This window comes from Capsicum annuum, chromosome 3 (genome assembly GCF_002878395.1).
Source record: "Capsicum annuum cultivar UCD-10X-F1 chromosome 3, UCD10Xv1.1, whole genome shotgun sequence".
Lineage (NCBI taxonomy): Eukaryota > Viridiplantae > Streptophyta > Magnoliopsida > Solanales > Solanaceae > Capsicum > Capsicum annuum.
Genome location: NC_061113.1, coordinates 252,114,962 through 252,128,919, shown reverse-complemented (window position 1 = coordinate 252,128,919; position 13,958 = coordinate 252,114,962). Strand labels below are relative to the sequence as shown.

At 37.3% G+C, this 13,958-nt stretch overlaps 2 protein-coding genes across 2 annotated transcripts; both read right to left on the bottom strand.

Moving 5' to 3' along the window:
- Nucleotides 1-448: 448 nt before the first annotated feature.
- Nucleotides 449-2,426, bottom strand: LOC107844750 (COBRA-like protein 4). Its single transcript, XM_016689099.2, has 6 exons — nt 2,244-2,426; nt 2,084-2,163; nt 1,554-2,010; nt 1,319-1,466; nt 974-1,251; nt 449-896 (listed from the first exon to the last, which is right to left on the bottom strand). Exons 1-6 carry the CDS (start codon nt 2,362-2,364, stop codon nt 613-615), a joined length of 1,368 nt encoding a protein of 455 aa, XP_016544585.2. The 5' UTR covers nt 2,365-2,426; the 3' UTR covers nt 449-612.
- A 1,131-nt stretch (nt 2,427-3,557) lies between these two features.
- LOC107844787 (COBRA-like protein 4) lies at nt 3,558-6,162 on the bottom strand. Its single transcript, XM_016689133.2, has 7 exons — nt 6,047-6,162; nt 5,503-5,614; nt 5,303-5,382; nt 4,750-5,206; nt 4,519-4,666; nt 4,059-4,318; nt 3,558-3,954 (listed from the first exon to the last, which is right to left on the bottom strand). Exons 1-7 carry the CDS (start codon nt 6,077-6,079, stop codon nt 3,728-3,730), a joined length of 1,317 nt encoding a protein of 438 aa, XP_016544619.2. The 5' UTR covers nt 6,080-6,162; the 3' UTR covers nt 3,558-3,727.
- Between the last annotated feature and the right edge of the window lie 7,796 nt (nt 6,163-13,958).

Genomic DNA, 13,958 nt, shown 5'->3' with positions numbered 1-13,958 from the left:
TTAACTTATTTTCATTGAAATTACACTTACATTAACTCTCATTAGCTGAACCGCTGTGTGATACAAGAACGAAAGAGCATTATTAACACATCTAAACCCCTTTACTCAGGAACCTTAGATCAACAATTTAATAACAGTCACAATACTTAGTGAACACGGTATTCCCTGTGGGATTCGACACCCAACCCAGTTGGGTTCTATATTTGACGGCGACCGCTTACTCTCTCGTAAGAGAGGTGTAATTTGGGCGTATCAATGTACACTATTGGACCATGTTGCTTGGACTCTTCAATAATGTCAACGGGTGCGTATCAGATTCACCAAAACTAGTATATTTTTGGAGAATCCGACACGGTGCGGCATCGAAAGTGAAGAGTCTACGCAACTTAGCTATTGGATGATGTTCACAAAACTTCATATTTGAAAGTGGCAGAAAGCAAGAATCATATACGTAAGAAAACTGTCATATCTACATATATGAAATAAAATGAACAAAGGTTCAATTTCACTATTTTCTCCTCATGCATGCAAGATATAACAACCTAAGCAAGTTCTTGATGATGGAAAACAGTCTAAATGTTACAGGAAGTGCCATCGGATGATTTTTTTCTGTTACCAGGTGACGAAAATGATCAAAATTGTGCAAATTGCAGTGCTTGAAAATTTGAATGGCCCTTTTTCAGCAGAGTTGGGCAAAATTGGGTATGAATCCGGAGGGGGAAGTTTGCATTCATCTCCGTTGAAGTAGACTCTCCGGGGAAATCCCCATCCTGACTTGAGTGTAAATGTATTCTTGTCCTTTTGCATAAGTACTTCAGACTGAACATTCCCCGAAGGTCCAGCTTCCATCAAGAGGTCATTGTAAAATTTCATACCATAGAACATGCCAGTGTCATCTGTGGCAGAAAGAAATGATTGTTAAGTTACGTTCAAGCTTGAGAAAAGAACTAAATTCACATTCATTTGCACTCACTAATGGATTGATAGGGGGCGAGAGGCTTGTAGTTGAAGCTGAAAACTTGAGTCACATTGTTGAGATTAGGATGTTGTAACACTAGTGTCCACTGTGTATGGTTCAATCTGTAATTGAAGTTAGTTATAGCAATCTTGACTCGCCAATAATCCTTGTAATTGAGCTTAACATGCCAATGCACGCGTATTGGGCACATGTGGTGGGTGCATTGTAGTAATGGTTCATTATCCTTTCTTGGAGTGTTTATTCCCTTTTTTTTCAGTTTCTCGTCGTCTCCCCTGCATCATCAAAATCCCAGTTAGCAAATGTTAGTGTGAAAGCTCGACATATGCAAAGGATACCTACATGATGCAGTTGTGTTTATGACTGCAACCACAAGCACAGGATGGGCAAGAAGTGATGGTGTCGTTGTAGAATGTTGAGTAAGAAACACAACATTTCGGGTACTTGGATGCCAGAAACTGAGAATAGGTGCATGTCACATTCCAGGTCACTGCAGAGTAATTATTACATCAACCTGATTGCTTACTGAAATGCCGATAAATAGAGGAAAAAGTAGAAGCAGAAAAGGGAAACTTACTCATTGCTTGAGTTTTTCGCCTGTGATCTGGAGAGAGGAAAACTGTGGATGGAACTATCTTTGCAGGGCCACAAGTGTAGCCTGGTCCTGGACCAAGCAGAGTGAAATTCTTGGGTAGTTTTACTGTCTTGTTTGATGTTCCAGCAAGTCCAACACTAATCTGAAAGGAAGATACCGACTCAGAAGGATCTTCGCCCCAAGATGCGAGAACACCACCTTTACAGCAGTTGCTGAACTGTTGGTTGTAAGGAACTCCAGGAAGCAAGTCAACAAGAACAGGATCCTTCTTGCAGCAATATGGTACATTTCCTTTAAACTTGGAACAGTCACCTTGCTCTGTTGTTTCTGCTCCCACTATGGACCATATCACTTCTTTCTTTGGCCAGTTCCATCCTAAAGTCCATCCAGGGCTCATAATGTGCCGATACATTTGGAAATTATGCATTGCTACTACAGCCTGAACGAATATTTCAGATTATCATTACTCGTATAATCCTTCGTTTCACTCAATGTTTAACGAAGATACTTACCAGATAGCCATCTGGTGTCCAAGACATGACATCCCATTTTATTGTGATGTTACCAAATGGATCCAATGGATCAAATGCATCTGAAGGTTCAAAAGGAAGAAAATAATACATAATGGGCCACAAAAATATACGATTTCTTATCTATAAGTGTGTAATTTACCTGCATTAGGAAAGATAGAAGACAAGACGACTGCGAAAAAAACTATCTTTGCTAGAGGAAATAAGAGTTGGCATCGATGGGAGTAATTTTTTCCCTCAAAAGATATTCTTTCCTTAGACATCCTTAGTATATTATAATCTTGATGTTTAAGGATCTTATGTTTTCGTCTATAAGAATGAACTTAGGAGTATAAAAGGAGAGGGAATTTTAGATCATAATGATGCTACACCTAATGGCTGTTGGGTGCTTTATGCCATAATATCATTTTCTCACTCCCACTCTATAATTCTCTCTCACCTATTTTGTTATGTTTCAAAGAGTCATCAAGTTGACAAGGCGGGAGAAAAATGGGACATTTGAACGCAATAGCTAAGCAGTCATTTCCTAGGTGGGATATATCATCAATTCTGATTAGTGACTTAACTGTAGATGTTAGGTAATAATTGTTTTTAATTATTTATAGCAAAAATTTCAAACCTTAACAGAATGAACCCTTACAGTTGTAAAAACGAATTTAATGAGTGGATTTTTTTGTTCGGGGGGGGGGGGGGGTATATGTCTTCCCTTTGAACTTAATTTAATCTTCTAGAGAGCATTTTCTAATACGACATTGTTAAGAGGCGGCTATTTGTGTTTCAAGTTGAAGAAATCCTTGTGAAGTTGTATCTGAGCTTTTAACATTGTTACATCAGGGAAAAAAGGATGTGGTAACCATTTGATTGACACCGACTGGCCATCTTCAAAGTTATGCTTCTTTAAACTAATTTGCTCTAACAGAACCAATTCAAGACTAGTCCTTCGAGCTGAGCTTTCTTGTTCAGTTAGACCAGGTCGATCAACGCCTTAGACCATGACTCAGTAGAGTGCAAGGAGTGGTGGCCTGGACCCAGGAGGGTTCCATCTGTGAGCAACTTGTAGGGCACTAGGCGTGGCGGCCTGGATTAAAACAGAAGAGGTGTCAGTCGTGAGCAACAAGTTCGTTGATCTTCAAGAAGGGGCGACTGTTGTATGTCAAATGTCCCTTGTTGATTAAAATGAGAAATATTAATGGATTTATTAGCTTTAGAGGACTGTCCCACCTAATAGACTAGTCTTTTGGTTGGGCTCTCTTGTTAAGTATTATAACATTCAAGCAGCAGACTGCAAAGTGAAACAACATAATTTTGTATATCCAGCTGGTTGTTGACAATAAATAGGTCCGTCAATGAGGTGCTCCTTGTTCCATTCATGCACAAACGAATATCCTTCAAACCTGCTGTATGAATCAATTGACATTTTATGGCACTTATTGAATATCTAAAAGAAAATCGGATATGTGTCAGGTTAAGCACCTTATTTTTCATAAAAGACCACTAGTTTTGGAAATTGCGAAGTGCATTGCAATACTCATTAGTTAAATTACAGTTCTTGGATATTTATCACTAGTTACAACCATTGGCTAGGAATACCAAGAGAACCAGAAAACTTGAAGTTGGACATGCTCTTTATCTCGTGCCAGCAAAATTTGGAAGATATGGGTAAGATTCAGGAGATGGCATCACACATGGATTGCCATTGAAGTATACCCTTCGAGGGAAAGCCCAACCTTTCTTTAGTGCAATTGTTTTACCATCCTTCTCAAGTGTTAAATCTGAGTGGACATTTCCTTTTGCTCCAGCTTGCATCAGGACATCATTATATGACTTTCTCCCATAAAACAAGGCAGTATCATCTGCATAGTTAGAATATCATCAGCCTGATGAACGACTTGGCGGTCTAATAACCAGGAATATTTCTGTTTTTCTTATGAATCAAATAAAGAGATAGAGGGCATACTAATTGCTGTGTATGGCATGAGAGATTTGTATGCAAAGCTTGAAACTTTGGTAGCATTGTTGAGGTTTGGATGTTGAACGACGAGTGTCCATTGTGTATGGTTGAATCGGTAGTTGAAGTTTGTGATGGTAATCTTCGCGCTCCAATACTTCTTGTAGTTTGACTTAACATGCCAATGCACATTGATAGGGCACATGTGTTTTGTGCATCGAAGCACTGGCTTATTTACTTTCTTTGGCACATTTCCATGCGGTGTCTTCCTACAATTACACTCCTCGGTTATGATTTGTTGAGGACAATCATCCAAGAATTGTTCAAAAATTTTATGGCTACTAACGAGGGAAAAATCTTTTACTTGTTTAATGTACTATGCGCACCAGCAACTTCATAACAGAGAAAGTATTACTACTACTACTACTAATTGAAGATATGAACTATGGGAAATGCATATAAATCTTACATGACACAGTTGCTACTGTTTTGGCAGCCACAAGAACATGAAGGACAAGGGGTGATACTTCCATTGTGAAAAGAAGACAAGGAGAGGCAACATGTTGGTTTTGGAGAGGCCAAGAACTGAGAGTAAGTGCAAATAACTCTCCATGTCACTGCATATTGAGCATATATATTCAGGCTTAGCAAGTATATTATTTACTTCCAATCTTGTGAAAATCTTGAAAACCAAACTTACTCATAGCCCTTGTTATTCGTCGACGATCAGGCATGATGAAAAGAGTGGGACGGATGATTTTAGCAGGACCACAGGTATAGCCACCTCCTGGAGCGATCAAAGTGAAATTTTTGGGAAGTTTCACTGTTCTATCTGTATTCCCAGCAGAGCCAACACTTAGCTGAAATGCAGAGAGAGCAGCAGAAGGGTCATTTCCCATCGATGCCAAAACACCACCCTTGCAGCAGTTAGCAATTTGCTGGTTATAAGGGACATTTGGCAGCAAGTCAACAATTGCAGGATTTCTCTTACAACTGTGAGGAATGTTGGATCTAAACTTTGAACAATCTCCTTGATCAATAGCTTGTGCTCCAACCATGGACCAAATTACTTCATTCTTTGCCCATGTCCATCCTAAAGTCCATCCAGGACTCGTTATTGGACGATACATTTGGAAATTGTTCATTGTCAGTACTGCCTGAAATTTCAGAAAATTCACGAACCGAAAAAATCTCAAACTCCTTATTAAAATGTGAATAACATAATAGTGTAATAGTTCATACTATATAATTACCACATAACCGTCAGGAGTCCAAGAAATCACATCCCATTTGATTGTTATGTTCCCATTTGGATCCAATGCATCATAAGCAACTGCATTTACAAATAAGAAACTCAAATTAGACTATATACAGAAGCTATCGCTATATTAACAATCAAGACTTAGATTGAATTTTGAATTTTGAGAGCCAATGTTCAGGTTTAACGCAATACCTGCACCAGAACAAAACACAAGAAACATTAAGCTATATGAGCTCCATAAGATCTTGGACTCCATGGTGAAAAAATATGTTAAATTTCTCCAGAAAATACAAGAGCTTATCTTCTGCAGCAACAAAAGATGGAAGAAAGAAGTAATAGTCTAGAAATAAACTGTGCTAAACAGTCAAATTTCCTGAAAGGAATTGGACTTCATACCACACTATCTCATAGCTGGACCTTCTTGATATATGCACATAGACATATCTAAGTCAATGCATCTAACAAAAGAAATAAGAAAACAGAAATAGTGCACTGAACGTGTAAAAGAAAGGGAGAAGGCTGGTTCCTAGAAGCAGGCTTGAATTGTTTTATGCTTCATTCACTCTTTTACAACTTTAAAGGAGTTGACTTGGCTTGTTATCAAGACTTATTACTATATCAATATTTTACTAAATATAGATATCACACTTTTACTTATCCAGTTTGAAAACCAAGAGATCATAAACCCTTATATCCCATATGTAGAAGATCAGAATTAGAGGATTAAGCAACTTACAGTGCTTCTTAAGCAAGTTAAATGAACTAGCATCAAAGTTAGTTACAAAATGCTCTTTCAATAATGTGTTGGTTTGATTTTACTTTCTCATTATGAAGACTGAAAACTTCTGTATGCAAAATGGTTATTTATTTGTGAAAGCCAGCTGAGTATTTGATTTAAGGCCAAACCCATATCCCCTTAAACCTGTCCCTAAAATTCACTTAGGCTCCTAAACTAAGGTGTACCTATCAAGTCCCTAAACCCCCTAATTTTGTTCCAATTGGGCCTTTTTTGCCCAATCAGCAGAACATTCAAGTGTGCGTAATTCACACGCAACGACGTGGCAAAAAGGACTAATTGGAAGCTGACACATGGCATTGTGGGTCAATAATTATTGAAAATTAATTATAAATTCTTTTTAAAAAAATAAAATAAAATGGGGTCCCTTCAACATTCCCCACCCCCACACCCACCCCCACCCCACCCGCTTGTTCTTCTTCTCCATTTCTTGCCATCTTCTCTATCTTCCATTTTCTTTTTCAATATCTAATTAATCAATAATCAAAAGAAAAATAAAAGAATGTTTTCCACTACCTTCCCCCACGCACGCGACCTCCGCTCCCTCTTATCATCTTCTTCTCCATTTTTTAAAGAAAAAAAATTCAACATTTCGTTAGAAATCTTATTTCTTTAGCAATCTAATTCATATTTATTGTTATTTTTATTCTTCTTGTGATGTAGGTTCCTTAGAATTTGAATTTTTTAATAATATCAATAAAGTAATCTTATATTCATATCAAGTTAGTCGGAAAAAATGGAGTTTGCTGGAATCAAATTTACTCCGCAAAAATATATCAAGTTTGCAAAGAGAAATGTATTAATATGCTAAAGTTCATGACTTTCACTGTTTCTTTTTAGTTGAAAATTGTTAATTGTTAAGAATTTAAAAAGAAAAAAAAATAGAGATGAAGAATCAAGTAGATGGCTAGAGTTTTTGTGGGGGTGGGGCGGGAGGTCGAAGGGGGGCTGATTTGGGGGCAGGTTTTTTTTTTTTTTAAAAAAAAAATTAAAATTTGTTATTATTAAAATATTAAATAAGTTAAAATGGGGGGATGGGGAGGGAGGTCGAAGGGGGGGCTGGTTTTCTTTTCTTTTTTTTTTTTAAATTAAAATTTGTTATTATTAAAAATATATAATAAGTTAAAATGTGATTTTTTTTACCAAGAAAAAAAAGAAAAATTACCATTTGAAACTCATTCACACGCATACTCTTCTTGCCAAATCAGCATTTTGTGTCTGATAGGTACCAATTTTAGCATTTGAGAGTCCTGATAGGTACAAGTCTTAGTTTGGGGAGCTAAGTGAATTTTTGGGATAAGTTTGAGGTCCTATCGATGGGTTTGGCCTTGATTTAATTAGTAGATGGTACAGAAGTGCCTGAATTCCTGAATTTCCTAAACTTAAACTACCGCCAAGTTTCTCAAGTCTAGTACTCCTATATTATATCTATATGTTAAATTGATCAAATTCAGAAGAAGCATGCAGATAATGAAGAATTTAACAGCCTATAAAATTCGAATACCAGGCTCTAAAGTAGCGGTAAGATCTGCGTACATTCTACCCACTTGTGGAATCACAATGGCTATGTTGTCATTTTTTTTTTTTGAAAATTCAGGAAAACCCGCAGCCGCTACACCCTCTGCTGATATAAGTCAAATGACCGACTTAGCTTTCGATGACATCATTCAAAGTCACTACGTGAAGAATCAAGCTTTGGTCGCATGAAGGGCACGGAATCAGATTTAGAGGAGTCATCTTGAGCATGCCATTAAACAAATCCAAGTGTGAAAGATTGCTTGGAGACCTGATGACTTGAGGACTCTTGGGTTTGGGCCATACTTGGTGGTTCACCATTTTGGTTCTCTTTATTAAGGACATTTTGGTCACTTAGCCTTAAGGGCATTTTGGTCATTTAGACTTGTCTAAATGACACTCCGTGGCCACCCCACCTCATTAAAGGCATTGGAGTCATTTTGTCTTTCTTGGACATTAGAGTAATTTTGTCTTTCTTTTGTAATACACTATATATAGTCTCTTTTAGGTCTTTTCTCATTAGTTTTGAATGATGAATGTATGAAACACTTGAAAATCCTTTCTCTTGAGAGTAGACCACCTTAGTGTAGTCTTAGTTAGGGCTTGGAAAAGCCATCCTTAGTATAGGGCTTGATAAAGTTAATATTGACCTTTGCTTGGAAACGGTGGATCTTTAGGTGAGTTGATTCCTTTGGCGGTCACCGTAAGAGTGTGGTTTTGATTATTATATTCATTAGGGGTTAGTGTTGAATTACACTTGGTTCTTAACCTTGTAATAATTTTGGTCTCACTATCCATCTTTATTTTCTATTCAATTTCTCTTGTATTTGTGTTGAATCTGTGTCTTGTTTCATCTTGTGTCATTGTTATCATCTTCATCTCCTTTATTTAGTTATAGTTTTGGTTTCTAGCTTTGTTTTCCGTATCATCTGCCCTTCGGGTAAGCACTATGTGGTGAGCACTGGGTAAACCTCTCACTGTGGAATAGCTCGCAAACCACACAAGAGATGTAAACCGTGTTATTTCCACAATTGATTCGGGTATGCAGAATCTGTATATTACAACAACAACTTCAACTTGAATTCAAGTATGAACAAGAACACAATGAAGTATACAATACCCTCAACACAAGATCAAAATGACCTTTCCAAGAGGTATATTTATTTTTCAGAAAGTAAAGATGAAACAGAAATGATTAAGGCCAAGTCGTCTGAATTCACAGACTTTTCTTAAGGAATAATTCCCCTCACTGTACCCGAGGTTATGGAATCTTTCTCCCAGGATAAAATGGTCTTCAATCCGACTATAGCGGTACCTCAAATAGGCAGATTCTTCAAACACACTCACGGTTTGAATGATCACACTTAGAGTATTTAAGACAAGAAGAAGTTTTTTTTTTTAATCTGAAAATTTCTGTACCAAAACTTGTGGAGAAAATAGGTTTTTATAGCCAACATATGCCTCTTCCAAAAAGAGGTAAAGGTTCATTCCAAAGGTTTCACCATATCTGGAAAACCATGTCCATTCTCCCAAACAATGTGTATGTTCTGAACAGTCATGCCATTTTCGATGAAATAGTGTGTTATCTCATGAAAAATTGCAACTTTCTGCAGCATCTGGTCGTGAAACAGTGCAACTATTCACATAAACAGTGCTACTGTTCATGCAAAATAGTGCTACAGTTCATGAAGCAGTGCACCAGTTCACTTGAACCAGTGCAACTGTTCCTGCATTTCTGCATATAAAATGGAGTATTAAAACTCAGAAATACTTCCTGCATCATCATTGTTCAGATTTTGTCAAATAAAATTTGTCCAAAAAGATAGATCTCATCGATCGATCATTTTTCAAATTCAAATCCAAATCCGAAGCTGAAGTCGAAGTCGAGCGAGCGACGACGATGATGGCGCGAGGCATCATTTATTTCTTGCCTCACTTGTCATATGGAGTAAGTGTTTCTCATTATAAATACTGTCAAGTTCTCTTCTTCCACCAATGTGATAGAAAGAGTAAACTTTCCATTTTGAGTACACTTTCCATTTTTGATGTAAACTCAATTTTTCTCTTCCACTTGATTTCTCCATTTTCCATTCAACACACATATAGAACCCAACAATCCCCCAAATGGCTATCTTTTTCGTAAAACTTTTACGGACAAGTATGTGATCATCAAGCAAAGACTGATTGCATCTGGATAAGTGGGTTTCCCTTTGAACTTTCCGTAGTGAACATGCATCAGATGCACTTGGTCAATCGGTAGATTTGATATCTTTGAACCGTCGATATTTAATGTACACCTAAACAACACATGTCACACAACCAGCCTTTTACCATTTATGGTTCTTACAGTTTTGTTCTTTTCAGCCATGAACATGTCCCGGTTTTCATAAGGGCTTAGAGAATAGGCCTTTACAAACATTCTCTTTAAAGCGGCTTCCACTTCGCCCACACATAGGTGATTTCTAAATGTTCAATCCTATAGATTAAATTATTTGGTCAAATCTGCCAAATTTAGATAATCATTAAAAGACTTTTCACCTTAAGTCTTATCCTTGTTTACTATACATTGTCTACATCATGAGAATGGGTTGGGTAATTGATAATGTTGAACCTGTCAGACACAACTTTGTTTGATCTCCTTGAACCTAGCTCTTGGGATCTCCAGTCTGCTAGGTAGAGTTACCGTCATGCTGACTTATCCTAGGCCTTAAACCATTCCCTTGGATGTCCTTTCTACTCCTTCTCTAGATAGGCCTTGTCAAGCCCCAAAATCCCATCGGGCCGGACTGGCACCCGAAGCCGAGAAGGCCCGGGAGAACCCGTTCAAATACCTGTACTTTCACTTACATGTCACCAAAAAAATTGGACAGCACTTCGTTGCATATAGAAAGGTCTAATTACCTGTATCAGCACAACACGCGCAAATATATATATATATATAATACTTGGCCGTCGGGGCCACCACATATACAGATATAACATCACTATATAAACTTCCATGACTTTACCCTTCTTTATGTCTACAAAGCCTTTAGGATATACATGACATAACTAGGGTCGGGACAAACCCCTGCCCACACATGACTCATGTTCAATAACAAAACATAAGGAACCGACTCGGAAAGCTCCGAAGCAAACTGGAGCTCACCAACAATAGCTGTATGACCTGGCTCCTACTTGTGCGGTGTATGAGCTGAGGTACCTGTGCCTGCAGCATGAAATGCAGGTCCCCCGTGAGGGACGTCAGTACGAAATATGTACTGAGTATGTAAAGCTGTAAATAATCACATATGATATAGGAGCTTAATAGAAATCAGAAACAAGTGAATAAGTCGTAATAGGAGTGGACCACACTTACTAGAACTTGTGACAACCTGTACATTGTATTTATTCAATCACTTTACCTTCGTTCTTATCGTCTTTGTAATCATTACTGTACTGTACTGTGACCATTAGGATGCCTCCAGTACATATCAACTGGGATCGACCCATGCTAGGCTTATGCCCCTGGGATACCACCCATAAACACATGAAATAGGGATCGACCCATGCTAGGCTTATGCCCCTGGGATACCACCCGATAAGAAAGAACTCCCATCACTTAGTTCAATTAATCTTTGAGATTGTTATTTCGGTCGCCTCCACATTTTTAATACTTTGAAACAATGATACATCAATAGGGACCAAGTAATAGACCTTCTATACAATAACGATGTAATAAAGACTCATTGGTACATCAACAATGTGTTTCAGAATCATCAATATCACAACAATGAAATAAGAGCCTTTTGGTATATCAATGAAACATTTTGACACTTTATAGAATGGAAACAACTTCGTTGGTAACGTAGAACAATACATGTTTTTGGACAACCTCGGAATCTTACTTGATGGAACATTGGTGTTTTCATGCCAAAGAACATTGTTAGAGTATGCTTTACATACCTCGTTGTAGATTCAGATACCAATTCAACACAACTTCCCGCCTTTACAAATCACTTATCTACAATGAAATGTTTGGCATCTAGTATTAGCAACCCAACACCACAATTCTCTTCCATAATTCCATACTACCAATATTTGCAAAACATTCCAAAAACCAACTTGAACAATAGGTTTATGTGTGTATATATATATAATCATCATTTCAATACCACATCATCAATACTACATCATCACCCCAAATTCCTTCACAATTTAACATAATCCAACCATGCACAAGAATAATCCAACATCATTTCCAATCATCTTTCAACAACAATCAAATAACATACTTCTTATGCTCACATGCATATATATATATACATATCCATATAAATAACACCAACATAATTTACATCCTTACCAAAAAAAAATGGCCCTTTTGATTTCGAAGTCCTGTTGGCACAAATAAAGGGTGCTTCTCGAAGCCCTTGAGACGGTGAACACAACTACGGAATCAATTTGGATTTTCTACGGTTGAATCACAAGATAATTGGAGTTGAAATTTGGCTAGGGTTTCTTAGTTTCAATAACTTGATGATAATTGATGGATATGAGACTAATTATATGTATATAATGACCAATTTTCGTCCATGAGGTGATGGAAAATGACCATATTGCCCTTAAAAATTTAAGTAAATCCGAATCTGTCCATGGTGGACTGTTTTGACAGGCTAAAGTAAATCGGCCATAACTTTTTGCTCCGATATCGGATTTGGGTGAAATTGGTATCGTTAGAAATATAATTCAAAGGTATTTCATTTCATATAAAGTAGGCCACCCAGTTCGTCCTGTACAAGTAGTTATGATCGTTTGAAGTTGACCCTAAAAATCTGTTTTGAGAGGCTGAAGTAAAACGAGTATAACTCCTTACTCAGATGTTGGATTTGGATGAAACTAATTGCATTGGAAAGAAGACTCAGAGATCTTTCTTTTGATATGTGGTATCCCTCCCAGTTCATTATATTGAGGGAGTTATGATCGTTCAAAGTTGACCCAAAAAACTGGCAGGCCTCAGTAGTTTTCCTGCACATTTACTGTTCACATCCCGGCCACCGTTTTAAAGTTTCGAACGAGCTCGCTTATATCCGAAACTTATCCGTTTTTGGAAATCTTTATATCGTTGGAAATCTTATTCAATAACCTTCGTATGGAACCATCGACGGGAAAATTCCGGTATAAATAAAGTCGATTCCTATACACATATAATCAAACTATACACTTGAAACCATCTCAAAATAATCAATACTCATACTTAAACTCATATATACCTAACTTAGGATCAATACATATACTCCAACACATATAACAATGACTAATGCACGCAATTAAGTACGGGGTGTTACAGGCCTTTTGTAAGTGGATCCGACACATTATCCTTTGACTTTACATAGTCTACAGTGATAATTCCACTAGAGAGAAATTCTCTAACAGTATTATGTCTTCGTCTTATATGACGAGATTTACCGTTATACATCATGCTCCCTGCCCTACCTATTGCCGCTTGGCTATCACAGTGTATACATACTGGTGCCACTGGCTTGGTCCAATACGGAATATCTTCCAAGAAATTTTGGAGCTATTCTGCTTCTTCACCTGCTTTATCTAATGCGATAAATTCAGATTCCATTATAGAGCGAGCGATACAAGTCTATTTGGATGATTTCCAAGAAACTGCTCCATCGATAGTAAATACATATCCACTTGTGAATTTTACTTCGTTCGATCCGGTGATCCAATTTGCGTCACTATATCCTTCAAGTACCGCAGGATATTTATTATAATGCAAAGCATAATTTTGAGTGTATTTAAGATACCCCAAAACTCTTTTCATTGCCATCCAGTGAGTTTTGTAGGGATTACTCATGTACCGACTCAATTTACTTATAGCGCATGCTATGTATGGTCATGTACAGTTTATTATATACATTAAACATCCCAATACTCTTTCGTACTCCAATTGCAAGTCACTTTCACCTTCATTTTTTCGAAGTGCAAAGCTCGCATCCAATGGAGTCTTGGCAATACCGAATTCCATATACTTGAACTTGTCAAGTACCTTTTTGATATAATGAGACTGTGACAATGCCAACCCTTGTGGAGTTCGGTGGATTCTTATACCTAAGATCACATTTGCAACTCCAAGGTTCTTCATATCAAACTTGCTCTCGAGCATTCGTTTTGTTGCATTTATGTCAGAAATGTCTCTACTGATGATCAACATATCATCCACATATAAACATACAATGACTTGGTGATTTGGAGTGTCTTTAATATAGACACATTTATCACATTCATTTATTTTGAATCCGTTTGCCAACATGGTTTGGTCAAACTTTGCATGCCATTGTTTAGG